Source organism: Periophthalmus magnuspinnatus, chromosome 10 (assembly GCF_009829125.3).
Source record: "Periophthalmus magnuspinnatus isolate fPerMag1 chromosome 10, fPerMag1.2.pri, whole genome shotgun sequence".
Classification (NCBI taxonomy): domain Eukaryota; kingdom Metazoa; phylum Chordata; class Actinopteri; order Gobiiformes; family Gobiidae; genus Periophthalmus; species Periophthalmus magnuspinnatus.
The window spans coordinates 9,251,863-9,271,504 of NC_047135.1; the positions used below are offsets into that span (position 1 = coordinate 9,251,863).

Here is a 19,642-nt window from a genome sequence, read left to right on the forward strand (position 1 = left end):
CTCTACCCCTGTGAGTAAGTCTACAAGTGACAAATGCTTTATGTTGAAAATATTAAATGATATATGCTTTCCGTTGCCCTGTCAGATATGAATTTACTTTCAAAATGTTGTGGTATATCCTTTGAAAATGTCCTTCCATTTACTAAACTGTATTTATAAATCAAACCACTATTTTTATTTGAATAGGCCTATTATTTGTTTTGAACTAACAGTACCCTTACTTGAGTACACATTTTGGTAACTTTTCCCACCTCTGAATATACCTCTGAACACATTTCTCAAATACAGATTTTTTTTTCTCTGGGCAGCACTACTTTAAGGTGCACTGTGTAACTTTTCTGTTGGAAGGTATGCCACATGGTGAGTAGTGGCCTATAAAATTCTTCATTGTTTTTGAAAGAAATATATAAACTTATGATCCACAAATGTTGAACCTGATCATTATTTGTTTGGGAGTGGCTCCAAAAACTAGCCATATTAATCTTATGGCTTAAAGTCCTTTCAACTGACAACAGTCACACTTTTGGAGTTGAATAGGAGCACCACTTTCTGAGGCTATCGTTCTTGTTTATTTATACTGAGAATATGTTGAACTTTATGACAGTTTTTGTTCCATGTGAGTAGGCCCTGTAATTACAGATATTAACCATAAACCAGGTTAATAAATCTGCAGTCTGACAGTTAAACAGCAAATTCTACCATGGAATTCTGACTTGTCCTCCAGCTTAGTTTAAACTATAGAAATTCTTGAATGTTGTGATGTCATGTAAACATATCAACATATATATACGTGTGTGTGTGTGTGTGTGTGTATGTATATATATGTTGTCAAGATTCCTCTTGCATTGCTTCCTCCGTTTCTTGTATAGAGTCCATCTCTGCTCTGTTTACATCCTGGTTTTCCAATATTTTGTTTCGTACATCTGTGGAAATCTCAAAACATCTTTCCTCCTCCTCTCCACTCTCCACAAGTCTTTCATCAGTTATGGTCTTCCCATCTATTCCAGCCTCTGTATCTCCCTCTACCTCCATATCTTTAGCAGTTTCTTTTTCCAAATCTTGTCCATTGAATTTGGTGACGTTTAGCAGTGCGTTGTCCAACTCCTGGTCCGCGGTCTTTTCTCGGGCGGGTTCTGGAGGCAGGGTGGCCGTAGGAAGGGGCGTGGCTTTAGCTTGTCGGATACAGTTGATCCATTGTTGTTTGTTGAAGGCATCGCTGGCCTGAAAACAGTGGCTCTGTCCTCCTACTTTACACGACACTCTGAAGAAGTTCTTGGCTGCAAATAAACGGAAGACATTTTAAAGACTGAGTAATGATAAGAAAATATTTAACACTGTATATTTACTTTTAGATTTGTGCAGCAACCATTATATTTCATAAATAACTGCAGCCTTTGCAATCTGAAAATTTCTACCAAACATAATATAATTTCCATACATCTTCAGTTCTCTAATTTATTTTACTACAAAATATGGGTCAATTAGACACAGTTTGTGAAGTGCCCAATTAATCAGACCGCCAACACCTATTTTTTGTCAAACATGCAGAGGGAAGAGCTTCGTGCATTTGTGGACAGGTTGGTGTAAGGTAAGGTAATTTCTCAGCTTGTTCAGCTTTAAATGTCTGTCATGACTTTCTGCCTTTTAATGACCGTTTATCTCAGATTGATGTGTAGAACTTAGTTCCGAGAGCTATAGTTTTATCAGTCTGGTACTGGCAAGGTATGGTCTAAAACTGAAAAATTCAAATTTCTATTTTCTAATTTAGCAAATTACTGGCTATGAGATCAATATTGGATTCTCCATCTACAATCAAGAAATTACCATTCATAACGCCCAAAATATTTCAAATTTTCTGACAATGTGACATTTTGGCCGGTTTATAAATATTGACATATTAGTGACTGATTTGGTACTGACTTCTCTCGTTGTTGCTGAAGGCTCCTCGGATGGACCCGCCCACTCTCATCTCTCCATCTGATAGGTCCTCCAGCTCCAGGTGTTCGATGGGAATTGGCTGACGGCAGAGCTGGTATCTGATTGGCTGTTCAGAGGTGGACACTGAGCGAGTAATGACCAACACATCCTGGAAGAGGAAAACATGTAGCTTCTACAAAAGAAAGAGAAGAAAAAAGAGATTAAAGTTGAACTAAAAAGTGAATCTTTTTTGTGATTATACTGTGTACATGGTGTTATAATATTATGTGCTGTTCCTTTGTCTTTGAAACAGTCTGAGTCTGTGCTGTCTCCAGTAGCCACTGCAATTTCAAATACTATATGGCATCACACAAGACTGCCCTGATTAGAGTCGGTTGTTTCTGGTTACAAACACCTAACTGTAGGGGTGGAGTTTGAAATATTTACACCTATTCGACCAATAACACAACTTTTTTCTCACTGGATTAATGGGTTACTCTGCGTTAGGGTAGCAGAAATAGCAACAGTAGTGGTAGTAGTACTACTAGTAGTAGTAGAAATAGTAGAAGTAGTTGTAGTAGCAGCAGTAGCAGTAGTAGTAGCAGTCTTGATCCTGTTAGATCTGCTGCCTTCATGGGATAATGGGATCCTCTTACAGAGACTAGAGGACTGAATGGGCATCTCTGGTACGGCACTAAACTGGTTCAAGTCCTATCTAGAAGACAGGGAATGCTTTGTTGAAATTGGAAAATATATCTCAAATAAAAAATCCCTGACCTGTGCGGTGTCCCAGGGGTCAATCCTGGGACCCCTGTTGTTCAATCTCTACATGCTTCTCTTAGGCCAGTTAATACGCAGCAACAATGTGTCCTACCACAACTATGCAGATGACAGATCTCAGTCTCTCTGGGAGCAGGTGAATATGGACCAGTGGATTCACTTGGCACTACATCCAACAGATCAGTGTGTGGATGTAAAACAACGTTCTGCAACTAAACTCAGACAAGACTAAAGTAATAGTCTTTGGCCCACAGAAACAAAGAGAAAGTGTCAGCAGTCACCTCCAGTATCTCTCTCTAAAACCTTCAAATCATGCTAAAATCTAGGGGTAATAATGGACTCTGACTTGAACTTTAACAGCCGCATCAATCAATAACATTTGCATCTTTTAACCATCTAAAAACATAGGAAAAATGAAAGGTATACTGTCAAAACTAGACTTGGGGAGACGTATCCATGCCTTTGTCTTCAGTAGGTTAGATTACTATGGTAATGGCTTGCTCTTGGCCTCTCCAAACGTGACTGTAAGACTGCAGTACATCCAGAACGCTGCTGCTCGGATCCTGATTAGAACTAGGAAGTACAAGCGGTCCTGTGCTCAGGTCTCTGCACTGGCTCCTGTGACTCAGAGAAAAGCAGCTGTGTTTGTGTATAAGTCTCTCCATGAACCAGCACCAAAGTACATCTCCCACATGTTAGTGCCATTCGAACCATCTCACACTCTGAGGACTTCAGGGACCGGCCTCCTGCTGGTGCCCAGAGTCAGGACTACACATGGGAAATCAGCGTTTCAGTTTAATGCAGCTAAAACCTGGAGTCTTCCTGAAGATGTGAGACAGGCCTCTACCCTGGCAATGTTTAAATCCAGTCTCAAAACTGTTCTGTTTTGCTGTGCATATGACTGACAGGTCTGCACTCTGGTCTTTTAATTTAGTTTATTTTATGATTATTATTTGTGATTATTTATGTTTTGATTTATTGTATTGTGATTTGAATGTCTTTCTTATTCTGTAAAGCACTTTGAATTAATTTGTTTATGAATTGTGCTATACAAGTAAACTTGCCTTGCCTTGCCTGGTAGTAGTAGCAGCAGCAGTAGCAGTAGTAGTCGCAGTAGTAGTAACTATCAGTAGTAGTAGGAGTAGTACTAGCAATAGTAGTAGTAGTAATAGTAGTGGTATTAGTAGTAGCAGTAGTAGTAGTGGTATTAGTAGTATAAATCATGAACTCACCACGCCCCTGTGGTTCTTGAGTTCTCCGTGGCAACTCAGAGTTCGAGAGCGTTCGATTAGTTCATGTCTCGGTCCCTCCTCAGTGTAAACCAGTCTCTCTTTGTAAAACTCACACTCCGACTCTCCGGTCTGACGGTTAATGTCTGCCACCACACTCTGCACCATTGCCATCTGCAGAAAAAAGTGAGGGATGGTGAAAAAAATCCCCCAACATTTTTTACAGTCATAACCAGCACTGGTCTGTGATGAAGTTAAATGGTCCATGGATGTTTGTATCATTATATTATATCTTAAGACTATTATGATGGTTCTCCAGAATAAGTATGAACAGGTCATTATGCATTGTCCAGAGAATGAGAGGCTTTATCCCTGCTCCAACCAGTGCATACTATTCTGTCCTTGAGCAAGGCACTTCACCTGCAAGTTATGTATGAATGTGGTGCGTCATTGCAGCATTTTGGGGACACAAAAGGGTCCCGTTTACACAACTGTAAATAAAATGTCTACATAGTACATACCCTACCTTTAATTATGGGTCGAGTCTATAGCTTTGAGAAGTTTGTTAAAGATGTACTATGTAACTTTTTCTGATAGACTGTCCACTCTCATAAAGATGCCATTTTACATTTATTAAATTACAGTTTTGTTTATTGTTCAAAAATACCTGAAAAACATGCATCCTCATTACACATTACTATGCAACTATGTAACTCCTAATTGTTTCAATGGAGATAGATTAAGTTTAACCCTATATTATGAAACACCCCAGGAACAGTAATAACATCACCATGAGGAGGTTGCAGATCCTCCACTAGAAAAATTACATAGTACACCTTTAATCTTGTCAATGAATGTAAGCTCGGGCTTGTACCACTACTACCGTATTAACTTACAGCCTCCTCCAGCCGCTGTCGGTCAGGGTGCTCGTTGTCCGTGTGCCGCAAGATCTCCCTCAGCAGCAGTGGGTACTTTACGAGTCGGCTCCGTGGAATGTCCAGAAAGCTCCAGAGCTCCAGTTTCCTGCTGAAGGGAGAGAGGAGGCAACGCTGGAGAAAGTCATGCACCCGACTCTCCTGCTTCTTCTGGTCCAACAGTGCTTTGGCCTTCACCTGGTTACTGCAGTATGGGGTGTACTCGGACAGGCAGGGCAACTGAGAAAGAGAGGGAGGAAAGAGAGGGAGAGAGACAGAGTGAGAGGGGGGAGGGAGGGGAAAGAAAGAGAAAGGTGGGGTAGAGAAGGAGGGGGAGAGGGATAGAGTGAAAGGGATGAAACAAAGAAGATAGATGCTTAAGGTTGAGGGGCATTTAAAAGCATAGTAGGGCTGGGAGAAGTTGATCAAGATTCTTTTGCTCATATTTATCCATCCCAATTTCAATTTGATTTGTGGTTTCTTATGAAAAACAAATATATATGACTTAATAATTAGATTCATGAACAAGAGCAGACTTTTTGAAGGGGCCATATTATGTAAAATCAACTTTTACGAGCTTTTACCCATGTTGTAACAGTATTTCCTCTTCATGAGCTCACTTCCATGTGGTTTTGATTGACTCATGTATGTTTCAGTAATCCTGTATCATAATAAATCAACTGACCTGTTTGCATGATCAAGCCAATATTGTGTCAGTTATGAACAAAACATTTGTGTTTGGCCCAAGGTAGATGTGGCTAAAAAAGTCGCCTCCATCACAGTTGTTTTAAATCAGTCACTCACCCACTGTGTAAGGATGTGCCCCACGTGTTCAGTGCATCCGTCTGATTTCCTCTCATCTCTCAGTCTATTCAACAGGTCTGAGGATAAACATTTAGAAATTAAATTAACAATAAACCCAGTGTTTTGTAAAAGTTTATAGAGGTTATGCACTGACATCATTTTATTTGAAAAATGCTCCTCAACATTCAGACTGAGTGGCAAAACTATGGGCAGCTCAAAAGACAAAATGTATTTCTTTATTTTTTTGGGCCTAATTTTTGACCATGGAGCTTTTTATAGCTCAAATTAGCTAAGGAAACTGAAAGTAGCAAAACCCAAAAGTAGTTTTGGCTTTTACTATGGATCAGACCTGGACGACTGAGGGATTACACAGAAACCGAAAGTTGTTGCTATGTTGTTACTGTGTGCAGAGTTTAACTAGATTGTTAGCTAATGATTGGGGCAGATAAAGGACACTCCAACTTGCCCCACAACAATTAATGTCCTCAACACATGGACTCAGAAACATTTTACTTAAGGTTAGAAAGGTTCAGTTTATCTGTGTGATCCCAAAGTCTGTATCAGTGATTAATGTGTGTGTGTGTGTGTGTGTGTGTGTGTGTAGTCCGCAGTTCCCCTGTTATTGTTCACTGGTTTTCTACTATAGTTTACTTGGTTTTCTTGTTTTAGATATCAAGTACAAACTAAATATTTAGCAGAGTTGTAGACTTTTATTTTTGTATTAAAATGTAGCAGCTTTTTCACATTTTAGATGTGTTTTGAGCTCTTACAGGAGAAAATGTCACTACTTGCCAGTGTGTGTAATCCCTCAGTCGTCCAGTTATGGTCCATAGCAAAAGGCAAATTGAACATTATATTGACACTCCTATAATGTTGCCACTCATTCTAAAAATTCGTAATGTTGTGATGTTATCTGCATAACCTAGTATACACAGACTAAACCAGGACCCAGGTGCAGGAAAGAGACTAAACCAGGTGGACTAAACCAGGACTATCTCAGGTCTGACTGGGACCCACCTTCATGCAGGGGGATGAGAGAGTCCAGAGTCCCAAAGATCTGGTTGAGTTCTTGTTCGGTCATTATGCACAGAGTTCTCATGGGATCGTGGTATGCCTACAGCAACAGCATACATTACATTAAACTATATTACTAGACTATATTTTACACAAATAGTCCAGTTATGAGTAAGATGTTTGTGAAAAGACTTTGTAAAAAGATATTACATTAGATTACATGATAGACTAACAGTTTTGATTCATCATTTGCATATTAGAAGTGTATTTATATTTTATATTTAGTTTATTACATTACCCAAATAATACATACCTTTTTGGCCAGTTTCAGATCCTCCACCAAGTCCTGCTCTCCCTGGAGCAGCTCAAAAATTGCCTAAACAGACACAAACATATCAATTAATGTAGTTTAATTAACAAAATGAAACAAAATGAAAGTGAATCTGTCTCACATTATCTGATGCTGTTCTTTTTATTATCTACCTTTAGTCTGCATCCGTCTTGTTGATTTAGTCCTGGTCCAGGTGTATTCCCTCCTAAGTTTCTGCGTCAGTCGTGTTTCAGTTCAGTACTGGTTTAATTTAGTCCTGCTTTATTTCTGATCTTGATTTAGTTGGCTTGGTTGACTGGTTCAGTCTTCTGATTGGCCAAGTTTAGTGCTGTGTTAGTGCTGCTTACTCCAGTGAGTCTTTTGTTAGTTCTGGTTTAGTCCTGGTTTGGTCCTGGTTTAGTCCTGGTTTAGTCTCACCTCTTGTCTCTTGATCTCTTTGGGACTCAGAGTTTGTGAGAGCCTAACATCAATAGTCTCGCTCCAGAGTTTGCTATCTCGTCGTTTAGACCCTGACGACGATGATGCTGCTACTCCCGTGGAGACACGAGGGATGGTTGCAGAGGAGCCGGGGCTGGATACAGTTGCCGCGACAACTCGAGTTTTCACCGTGGGAGCAGAAGAAGAGACTGGAGCATGGTCAGTCCGACTGTCTGTGCGTAAACTGATGGAACGCTGAGGAGAAACAGGTTGGTTAGTCTTGGTGTAGTCCCCATCCAGTTCAGTCCTAATTTAGTCCTGGTTTAGTCCTAGTTTAGTTCTGGTTTAGTTCTGTTTTATTTCTGGTTTAGTCCTGGTTTAGTCCTGCTTTAGTCCTGCTTTAGTCCTGCTTTAGTCCTGCTTTAGTCCTGCTTTAGTCCTGCTTTAGTCCTGCTTTAGTCCATGTTTTACCTGTAGACTGAGGCCGATCCTTTTCAGTGGTGCAGTCTTCACAGGAGGAAGAAGATTCACCAAAGACGTGACTCTGGACACTGGTTTGGAGCGCTTCGTACTGGGCTCCTATAGAAAACAAGGACAGAGGAGTTAGGAGACAAGAAGGTAAGGGACAAGGAGACAAACAGAGAGGAGACAAGGAGGCAGGCATTTGACAAGCCATGTCCCGGCCTGTTTCAAGTTGTCCATCATTGTTCCTGTCCCCAAGAAGCCTCAGATCACTGGTTAATGACTACAGGCCTGTTGCTCTGAACATCCTCCCTGCTCTGCCCGACACCTGTCAGTGGATCACCAATTTCTCTACCAACCAGAGAGAGCAAGTGTGGCTGGGGAAGAATGTCTTGGACTCAGCACAGGATCTCTTCACGGCTGTGTATTTCCCAGCTATTCTCCCTGTATACCAACTTTTGCACTCCCGGCCACCACTCCGTGAAGCTGATCAAGTTTGTGGATGACACCATTCTCATCAGGCTCATCTCAGACGGACATGAGTCTCCTACCAGAGGTGGACCAGCTGGGAGGTTACTGTGGCAACAACCTGAGGCTCAACTCCCAGAAGACAGTGGAGATGATGATTGACTTGAGGAGTCTTTTTATATAAATGTATGCAATAAGACTATTTATATAAAGCTTTTCTATAGTTAGAAGGAGAATCAATTACAGTTACAGTTACCATTACAGTTACATAACACAATTGGATAAATTTTGCAATAAGTTAAGTGTAAATAAATGCTATTGTCAATCATTATCAGTTAATGATATTGGGCATAGGTAGATAACATAAATTATAATTTTTCAGATAGGATGTGATTATGTCATATTCTCAGAATGAGAACGAGAGCCAGTTTTACCTATTGATTACTTTGTTCTTATCATTTGTGACTGGTCCCTTAAAACGCAACCATAGATGTTTTAATGGACTACATATAGTTACACAAGCAGATTTACCCTGCCAATACATATCCACAGTTATATAAGCCCATATTCACATTGCTATTAAAACAGTGAGTTCAGATGACGTGGGATTTTCCACTGGACTGATTTCAACTAGTTCAAAGTAAAGTGAAGCAGAAATGATCCTCAGTGACAGACATCAATATGTGCTGTTTCTTTTAAATAACTATCAACCAATGAGAGCGTGGCTTAGACCTGCTGGGATTAAGTTTGCAATACTATTTTACCAAATTAAGATGCCCTTCTTTAGTCCTGGGTTAGTTTTGGTTTAGTTCTTAGTTCTGGTTTTATTCAATTTTTTTCCTAGCCTTTGTTCTAACCCATCTTCAGTTTAGTGCTAGCTGGACCAGATTTAGTGTTTGTTTAATTCTGTTCAGACCTTGTTTAGACTTTAGACTTGGTTCTAACACCCATTTTCTCCAGGTATACTAGGAAATAAAAATGGGCTGTCAGACTTTTTACACTTTTTTTTTTTTTTTTTTTTTTTGCTGGATGGTATGCTACCTGAAAATGTTATTGCTTTGTCTAGAATGTTTCACAGTATGGCATTAAACAATATATCCAGCACTTGTTTAACTGAAGTACTTAACTATTTAAGTGTGTTTTACTACTGAAAAACATGAATTCTTACTGTGAGCAGAACTTGCCTCTCCACAGATCTGACCTGCTTCTCTCCATTCCAATCGATACAGCTACTGATGCCAAGTACAGTGGAACATTGTAGTAAAAGCAATACCTTATCCAAGTGACAAGTAGGTGGCATACCATTAATCAGAAAAGTTATGCAGGACACCTTTTAGTGTTACTAAAAGTTGTTGTTCTATCAAAAAAAAAAAAAAAAAAATTCAGCAACACAGATCTTCATTTTGATTGGTTGTCCATGTTGATATTTTAAGACACTGTAGATGTCTTTCTTACCTCAGTGTGTTTTCTCATAGTGTCCTCTGTCACATTGGGCCTGAAAATCTCAACTTTGAGCTCCGAGCTTTCTCCACCTGCCACCATTTTGAAAGTCTATTTAAAAAAATAAAATAAAAAAATAAAAAAAAAAATTAAAAAATATATATATTTATTTACAGCCTTGGTCAAAACAAAATATTTAGCTCCAGTATAACTAGAAAGAAACAGTCCAATAACATCAAAAATGGTCAGAAATGCTTGTTGTCCAAAATGTCATCTTGCACAAATTTCTGCTCAGCTTTGTTTATTTCCACTTTCTTCAGAACAGTTTTTTATTCTAGTGACACAAAATGTAATTTTAAACATTGAAAAATTGGTTTAAAATACGCAAGGTATTGATATATTTGTGGCCCATAAAAGTGTCTTGAAAACTATTAAGAATTTTACGTTGTTGAATAGATGCTCAAACTGTAAAAAAAAAATCTCAAATCTAACCAAAAATATTCCATTATTTCGTTTAGATCCAAGGTTGTTGTTTTTTAATTCTTTAATCCCAGTCCTCACAACAGTATCTGAATTGCAATAGTATTTTGGTCCAGTTTGATTGAATCCATTTGAGTTCGTCTTGGTTCAGTCCTGGTTCAGTCCTGGCCCAGTCAGATCCAGCCTCTTTCTGTGTCTCTGGCGCTTTATGGTTCTAACACAGAGTAGGCCACCACAGCACTCTCTCTCTCTTCATCTCTCTCTCTTTTTCCTCCCTCTTCCTCTATCCTCTACCAACTAGCTCGCTCTCCTCATCTCAGTTTCTCCTTTTCTTCCTCATTTCCCCTCTCTCTCTCTCTCTCTCTCTCTCTCTCCTCCCTCCTCTCTCTCTCTTCCCTTTATTCTTTAGTTATTAGCATATCTCATCTGTCACCACTTCCTCTGAGCCAGAGCCCTCATTGTTTTCATTTCAACACAGTTTCATTACTAATTTGATTTATTATGGTTTGTTCCCTCAATATTCTACTGCCCCATATTAAAATAAATAAATACATTTAAAAAATAGTACTTTTAATAATTTTTAACTAGTGTTGCCACAATACTAAAAACTCAATCTCACCAGTTTGATACCATTTCAATTTTTAGGCAATATAATGATGTTTTCAACACAAAATACGTGTAATAGCAGTTCCTTTAATATTACCATGTGGTTTTATAATAGTCCCAATATAGAACAAGACCATTCTAACACTATTCAGGAAAGGACCATTTTTCAAACTTATGTGATCGTTTCAGTGTTTCAGTGATACTTGTTCAAATGCCCGTATCAAGTTTTGATATTAGTTTTAGCAATTTACCTGAATGCACTCGATAAACCGCAAAGGCTGTATTTTTTTTTTAAGTATCTGAATTTTCCCCAATAACTATATGTTATGCATAAAACATGTTCTGAAAAGTGATTCTTGTATTAGTTTCTCAGTTCATATTTCAGTGTTTTTGGTTGCATTATATGTGAACTTTGAACTGAATCCTATTATTAAAACATCAATATCAAATCACAATTGCAGTGCTTGTCAGAAAAATTTTTTCAAACATATAGTATCTGCAGAGGTGTGTAACTCAGTTACATTTACGTTCCGAGTAATTTTCTAGCAGCATACTTTTACTCCTACTCAAGCAATATTTTTATTAAAGAAACAGTACTCTTACTTGACTAAAAGCTGTGGTTACCACTGTACTTTATTGTTGTATGTTTTGTTTTTGCTGTAAATATTGTAGAAACCCAGTCCTCTGCTCTGAATCAAACAGTGCAGTTGTGTTACTTGTAAACATCATGGTGTGAACTGTTTAAATCAATACTAATTTAAACCTCATTAAAAACTACAGAGAGGACCCCTGAGGTGATGATCGTGTCCTGGATTCACTATTGTCCCATTGGTTCAAATACAGAATAATCCACTGTACAGTACGCCATCAACCACCAGCATATATAAGACATACTAAATCGTAAAAGGTCACATATATATAGTGCTTTTAAAGATGCACTGTGTAACTTTTCTAGTGCAGAGCAAGCATAACCTGCTTGTCTCCATGGATATATTATTATTATGCCTAGAACTTTCCACATTTTTGAATACAAGCAGGTGCTGCCACTGGGCCAAGATACAGCTTAGGCTCAAGGTATTTTTGAGCAATAAAAACATGTGTATAGGCATGTCACCACTGTTCCCTCTAAACTGCGCGCGTGCGCAATTGCGCACTGCTGACACGGTCTCCGTGCACAGAAAATCTGTGCTGCGCACAAAAAAAATCGAACTGGAATTGAAAATAATAAACACACAGCAATTCATTCTGCGCTATTTTTCAATGTGAGTCAGTGAGTGTGACCGGTGACGTATACGTATTTGCGCAGCTTATCAACGTCATTGACAGGCGTCCTCATGGGCCGCTATCAGAGTTTTAGTTATTGCTAGGCAATGTCTTCTTATTGCCTAGCAATAACTCCACATTCCTTTATTCCATGTAACTCCTTTTTAAGGGACCCTTCAAAGGGTGCATTTGGCGAATTGGGACACGGCCGTGGAGTGAAAACTCCCTAATGATGCTAAGTGTTTAACCCCTTAACGTTCCGACGGCCCGCCCTCGGACGCACTGTTACGCGGTGTTTTGTAGCAGTTTTGCGTTTTAAACATGACGAAACGGACAAAACAAAGGAAGTACACGACCGAGGACACTGTGGATGTTTGTACAAGTGAAACTAGATCTTGGAGCCGGAGCGGTGGAACCGAGTGAAGATCTCATGATGGACTCAGGAGTAGAGGACCTTATGTTTTGATGCTGTTCCTGATCGGTAAGCGTGGTTTATTCTGCTATTGACTTAATTGTGGGTCAAATATATCATGCGTATCATGTACAGTGTATTTTTAGTTTCCAGTGTGTGTTTGTTTACATTTTGAAGTATGTGTGTGTGTGTGTTTGTTCACTGTTTGCAGTGTGTGGTTTGTAAATTTATATTTATTTTGACCCATACCACTCATTTTGACTATATTTTATATCCAAATACACATTATATATTGTGTTTTGATATGATATGTAAATGTACAGTAATAGAGCAGCTGGGTGTGCAGATACAGATTCCTCTCGGTGTGTATTGGTCATTGAATACTGTCACTAGTTTATGAGTTGTAAAAATCAAGCAAAAGCTTCACACAATGGCTTATACTCATAATACAAGTCAGAGCTTTATCATAAAAATGTTAAGTGTGTTTTCAACATTGGAGTTTACAGTTTGGTTTGGTTGGAAGCTCATGTTTTGCCATAGTTCAAATTTAATATTTATACTTCCAATAGCATTAACATACTACACAGGTCAGGAGCAAGATTTTTGTCATTTTCATTGTATAAGTGGCTAAAGAACTTAATTAAAAGTCTTATAACAGAAATGTAAATGCGGTAATTTGATTCTTTTAATAAACCATTTAACTTGGACAGATGTGATGCAGCATGACCACAGTGCGCACGTCTGATGTCACTCACAGTGGTCCATGGGACCGCTCAGGGAGTTTGTGTGTTTGCTCAGACTCGTGAAAAATTAGAGGGAACATTGCATGTCACGATAACAAAAACATCAAATTTTTGGGGATTGATATTTATCGTGGGTACTTTTTCTTTGTACTAGTGAGGAATTGTTGCTATTTTTCTTGGACTCACTTGTATGGCTCATTACAGATACAAGCTACCTATTAAAGTGTTTAATTCTGTTGTTAATTTATTGCATTTTTTATTTTTATTTTTTTCACCATATTACACATATTATTTAGAATATTTTTGGTGATAATTCTACTTAAGGATTATTGTGTAGCATAATTTAGTTTAAATATTATTGTTTATCGTCTAGATTTTTCAATATATTGTACAGGAAAATGTGTTATCATGACCTATTAACGATGTACTATTTAACCCAGGAAATCAATAACATCTCCATGGGGACAAGCAGGTGTCTCGGACCGTCCACTAGAAAAGTTACGCAGTGCACTTTTAAGGCACTCAAAAACGCTTAGCATCTCAAAACCACCCATTCACACACATATTCTTGCACATGCCAATGTACTCAGAAACTAAGGATGAGATGGGTAAAGTGTCTTGCTTAAGGACATAACAAAATGATTGATCTCTGGAATCTGGGTCCAAGCTGTCAAGCTGTGTTTACTTTTATTTGATACAACTCTAGTGTCATTTATTCATTTTTTTTCTAGTTTTATATTATTTCTAGTTTAATTAAAGTCATTCTATATACTTAAATTTGGAGAAACTATAAGCTGATTTTGGTACTACTTTGTCCACTGATATCTCAAGCATAATCTTTGCACGATTCACCTTCAACAAGCAGCTAAGATGTGGTGAGCCATCTGCACTATAATTTAAACTCAAAAAGCTTCACATCAGTATAGGCCTCCTATGATAATCCATGCATTCAATTTCTGTGACAGCCGAGATCCCTCTGTCTGCACGCATCACTTCTGTCAGCCTGCAGTCACTTCCCATCTGAGTTTGGGTGTATTTTTAGTTGACTAACTTGACCTCTGATCGGTGACATCATTGCGTCTGACTGTATTTGAATAGAAGCTACACACGCCCAGTGCCGCACAATAGGTCCATTATCAGAGTACTTCATAAACTAGTATAGTAAGTATGTGACTCATGGACAATGCCCTTAGCCATGTACTTTTTTTCTCTTACAGCGGAAAATGAGTCTAGTTGAGCAGAGACGCATTCATCATTGCTATTATTATCGCTAAAAATACTTCTCAATGCGTGAACCGGTAAAGTGTATTGCCAAGGGACACAACAGCATTGTCATTGACGTGGATGAAACATGTTCACCATCCATCCAAACATGTTCACCATCCATCCATCCATTTTCTTCTCTTCTTATCCGGGGCAGCAGTCTAAGCAGGGACTCCCAGACTTCCCTCACCCCAGACACGTCCTCCAGCTCCACCGGTGGGACCCCAAGGCGTTCCCAGGCCAGCCGAGAGACATAGTCCCTCCAGCATGTCCTGGGTCTTCCCCGGGGCCTCCTCCTAGTGGGACATGCCCAGAACACCTCCCTAGGGAGGCCAGGAGGCATCCTGAGCAGATGCCCAAGCCACCTCAACTGGCTCCTCTCGACGTGTAGGAGAAGCAGCTCTACTCCGAGCTCCTCCCATGTGACTGAGCTCCTCACCCTATCCCTAAGGGTGCGCCCAGCCACCCTGCGGAGGAAACCCATTTCGGCCGCTTGTATCTGCGATCTTGTCCTTTTGGTCATTACCCAGAGCTCATGACCATAGGTGAGTGTAGGAACATAGACTGACCTGTAAATCGAGAGCTTCGCCTTCCGGCTCAGCTCCTTCTTCACCACAACGGACCGATACAGCGACCGCATTACTGCAGACGCTGCACCGATCCGCCTGTCAATCTCACGCTCCATCCTTCCCTCACTCGTGAACAAGACCCCGAGATACTTGAACTCCTCCACTTGAGGCAGAGACTCTCCACCCACCCGGAGAGGGCAAGCCACCTTTTTCCGGTCGAGAACCATGGTCTCGTATTTGGAGGAGCTGATTCTCATCCCAGCCGCTTCACACATGGCTGCAAACCGCCCCAGTGCCTGCTGCAGGTCCTGGCTCAAAGAAGCCATGAGGACAACATCATCCACAAACAGCAGAGATGAGATCCTGTGGTTCCCGAACCAGACCCCCTCCGGCCCGTGGCTGCGCCTAGAAATTCTGTCCATAAATATAATGAACAGAACCGGTGACAAAGGGCAGCCCTGGCGGAGTCCAACATGCACCGGGAACAGGTCTGACTTACTGCCGACAATGCGAACACAGCTCCTGCTCCGGTCATACAGAGAGCGGACAGCCCTTAGCAAAGAGCCCCGGATCCCATACTCCCGGAGCACCCCCCAAAGGACACCACGAAGGACACGGTCGAATGCCTTCTCCAGGTCCACAAAACACATGTGGACTGGTTGGGCAAACTCCCATGAACCCTCAAGGACCTGATGGGTTCCACAACTGGGACGAAAACTACACTGCTCCTCCTGAATCCGAGGTTTGACTATTAGTCGGATTCTCCTCTCCAGTACCCTGGAATAGACCTTACCGGGAAGGCTGAGGAGTGTGATTCCCCTGTAATTGGAACACACCCTCCGGTCCCCCTTCTTATACAGAGGGACCACCACCCGGTCTGCGAGTCCAGTGGTACTGTCCCCGACCTCCACGCGATGTTGCAGAGACGTGTCAGCCAAGACAGTCCCACAACATCCAGAGAGTTGAGGTACTTGGGATGGATCTCATCCACCCCCGGAGCCTTGCCACCGAGGAGCTTGCCAACCACCTCGGTGACTTCAGCCAGGGTGATGGTCGAGTCCGCCTCCGAGTCCCCAGTCTCTGCTTCCTCCTCGAAAGACGGGGGGATTGAGGACATCCTCAAAGTATTCCTTCCACTGCCCGACAACATCCCCAGTTGAGGTCAGCAGCTCTCCACCTGCACTGTAAACAGTGTTGGTGAAGCACTGCTTCCCCCTCCTGAGGCGTCGGACGGTTTGCCAGAATTTCTTTGAGGCAGTCCGATAGTCCTTCTCCATGGCCTCCCCAAACTCCCCCCAACCCCGAGTTTTTGCCTCTGTGACCGCATGAGCCGCGGCACGCTTGGCCCACCTGTGCTCATCGGCTGCCTCAGAAGTTCCATGAGCCAACAAGGCTCTATAGGACTCCTTCTTCAGCTTGACGGCATCCCCTACTTCTGGTGTCCAGCACTGGGTTCAGGGATTGCTGCCGCAACAAGCTGCAGACCTTACGACCACAGCTACGAGAGGCCGCATCGACAATAGAAGTGGAGAACATGGCCCACTCGGACTCCATGTCCCCAGCCTCACCCGGGATCAGGGAGAAGTTCTCCGGAAGGTGTGAGTTGAAGACCCTCCTGATAGAAGGCTCTGCCGGGCGTTCCCAACAGACCTTACGATACGCTTGGGCCTGTCAGGTCTGTCCGGATTCCTCCTCCACCAGCGGATCCAACTCACCACCAGGTGGTGATCAGTTGACAGCTCAGCCCCTCTCTTCACCCGAGTGTCCAAGACACGGGGGCGGAGGTCAGATGACACGACAACAAAGTCGATCATCGACCTCCGACCTAGGGTGTCCTGGTGCCACATGCACTGATGGACACCCTTGTGCTCGAACATGGTGTTCGTTATGGACAAACTGTGATTAGCACAGAAGTCCAATAACAGAACACCACTCGAGTTCAGATCAGGGAGGCCGTTCTTCCCAATCACGCCCCTCCAGGTGTCACTGTCGTTACCCACATCGGCGTTGAAGTCTCCCAGGAGAACAACGGAGTCCCCGGTCAGTGCACTGTCTAGTACCCCTCCCAGGGACTCCAAGAAGGCCGGGTACTCTGCACTGCTCTTTGGCCCGTAGACCAACACAACAGTGAGAGACCTGTCCCCAACCTGAAGGGACGCGACCCTCTCATTCACTGGGGTGAACCCCAGCACAAAGCGGTTGAGCGGAGAGTCCAGCAAGGTGACATTCCATGTCCCCAGAGCCAGTCTCCATGTCCAGAGATCCGGTCATCGAGGCCCCCGCCTTCGACTGCCGCCCAAATCTCCATGCCCTGGCCCCTCTTGAGGTTGGTGGGTCCACATGAGGACGGTCCCATGTCACTCCTTCGGGCTGAGCCCGGCTGGGCCCCGTGAGGTGAAGCCAAGCCACCAGGCGCTCGCTGTCGAGCACCCATCCCAAGCCTGGCTCCAGGGTGGGGCCCCGGTAATGCTGGTCCGGGCAACGTAGCTGGCCTTGATTTAACTCTCTTCATAAGGGGCTTCTGAACCGCTCTTAGTCTGACCCCCTGGACCTGTTTGCCATGGGTGACCTACCAGGGGCATGAAGCCCCTGACAACATAGCTCCCAGGATCATTCGGGCACTCAAACCCCTCCACCACGTTAAGGTGGCGGTTCAGGAAGGGGTGAAACATGTTCACTTTCTGTTTATTTCAAATAGCTTTCAATTTATGAAGATGGATGGATGAAGAAGTTGCTTTAACTAAGCAATTAAATTACAATCTTTATTTATTTTTATTTTTACAATCTAAATAAATCCATAATGGTCAAAACTTCTTAAAACAAAATTAAGAACAATACATATTATTTAACTTGTATTATAACGTCACAAAACTTAAAAAACTTAAAGTCAAAACTCGATGTTGGTATCGGTCACAAGAGCTGGGATGAAAACTCCAAAAATGACCATTACCAACGTAAATCTGCTATGTTTTCTGCAAGTAGTGCATAACGTCCAGAGAGATAAATAAAAGTAAACTATAGAGCGGTGGGTCACTCTTGATAAATACGTTTGTTGTTGTACAGTGTGAGAATACCTTTGAATGTCCACTAAATGTAGTATTCAGTATCTTAAAATGTCCTCTGGTGTGACGTTATAGTACATAAACTACTAATAAAGTATGTGACTCATGCCCTTATGTACTTTTCTTTTTCTGTGAAAAATAACTGGAAAACATCACTGCAGTCTGAGGGTTCAACAGGGATGGATTACATCAACGCTATGACGACTGTAAATGCCAAAGATACAAAAATACTTATAACTGTACAATACAACAATGAACAATGGCCAGTACTTGCCCTATGCTTTATGCCACCATGTATTATTCTGTTTGACACAGGCGTCGATAGGAAACACTTCACTGTGAATCACTGTCCATTCAGCCACTTATACGACCGACTCAGTACATACAGTTGAAACCAGAAGTTTACATACACTACATAAAAAGACCACACACTTTTTTTCTCTCACTGTCTGGCATGAAATCAGACCAAACTTTTTCCTGTTTTAGGTTAATTAGGATGTCTGAAATTATTCTATTTGCTAAATGCCACAATAATGAGAGAAAGATTTATTCATCAATTTTTTCATTACTTTCTTCAAAGTCAGTAGTTTATATACAGTAAGATTACTATGCATTTAAACAATTTGGAAAAACGCAGATGATGATGATGTCATGTCTTTGGAATCTTCTAATAGGTTTATTGACAACATCTGAGTTAATTAAAAACACACCTGTGGCTGTATTTGAAGGCGCATTTGAAACACATTGCTTCTCCATGTAACATCATGGGAAAGCTAAGAGAAATCAGCCAAGATCAGGAAGAGAACTGTGGTCTTGAACAAGTCTAGTTTGTCCTTGGATGCAATTTCCAGATGCCTGAACGTGCCATATTCATCTGTTCAAACAATTATATGCAAGTAAAAACACCATAGGAATGTCCAGTCATCATACCACTCAAGAAGGAGACGTTCTGTGTCCCAGAGATGAACATGCTCTGGTCAAAAGCAAAAGACCTTGTGAAGATGCTGACTGAAGCTGGTAGGAGTGCCTCATTATCCACACTGAAACAAGTACTGTACATGGGCTAAAAGGCCACTCTGCTAGGAAGAAGTCATTACTCCAAAAGAAGCATAAAAAAAGACAGATTACAGTTTGCAAATGCACACAGGGACAAAGACCAGATTTTTTTGAGAAATATGCTAAGGTCTGACAAAACAAAAATTGAACTGTTTGGCCATAATGAAGATTGTTATGTTTGGAGAAGAAGCTTGCAAGCCTGAGAACATCATCTCAACTGTGAAACACAGGGATGCCAGCATCATGTTGTGGTGTTGTTTTGCTGCAGAAGGGACTGTTGCATTTCACAAAATAGATGGCATCATGAGGGAAGAATATTATGTGGAAATAATGAAGCAACATTTCAAGATATCAACCAAGAAATTAAAGCTTAAGCGGAAATGGGTCTTCCAAATGGACAATGACCTGAAGA

General features: G+C 41.4%; 1 protein-coding gene across 3 annotated transcripts in view; it reads right to left on the reverse strand.

Annotated features, from left to right (window-relative positions):
* Positions 1-825: 825 nt before the first annotated feature.
* The window catches only part of arhgef3 (Rho guanine nucleotide exchange factor (GEF) 3), a 28,174-nt gene continuing 9,357 nt past the window's right edge, over positions 826-19,642 (reverse strand). For 2 of the 3 annotated variants that reach the window (XM_033974376.2, XM_033974377.2), the window contains 9 exons: positions 7,878-7,985; positions 7,407-7,661; positions 6,972-7,034; positions 6,662-6,758; positions 5,645-5,721; positions 4,823-5,080; positions 3,930-4,100; positions 1,921-2,110; positions 826-1,277 (listed from right to left, as the gene is read on the reverse strand). In XM_033974376.2, the coding sequence (XP_033830267.1) occupies positions 829-1,277; positions 1,921-2,110; positions 3,930-4,100; positions 4,823-5,080; positions 5,645-5,721; positions 6,662-6,758; positions 6,972-7,034; positions 7,407-7,661; positions 7,878-7,985 (1,668 nt within the window). In that variant the 3' untranslated portion in view covers positions 826-828. Of the gene's footprint in view, positions 1,278-1,920; positions 2,111-3,929; positions 4,101-4,822; positions 5,081-5,644; positions 5,722-6,661; positions 6,759-6,971; positions 7,035-7,406; positions 7,662-7,877; positions 7,986-9,791; positions 9,882-19,642 lie in introns of those variants that run through there. The other variant, XM_055224738.1, reaches the window with a different exon arrangement.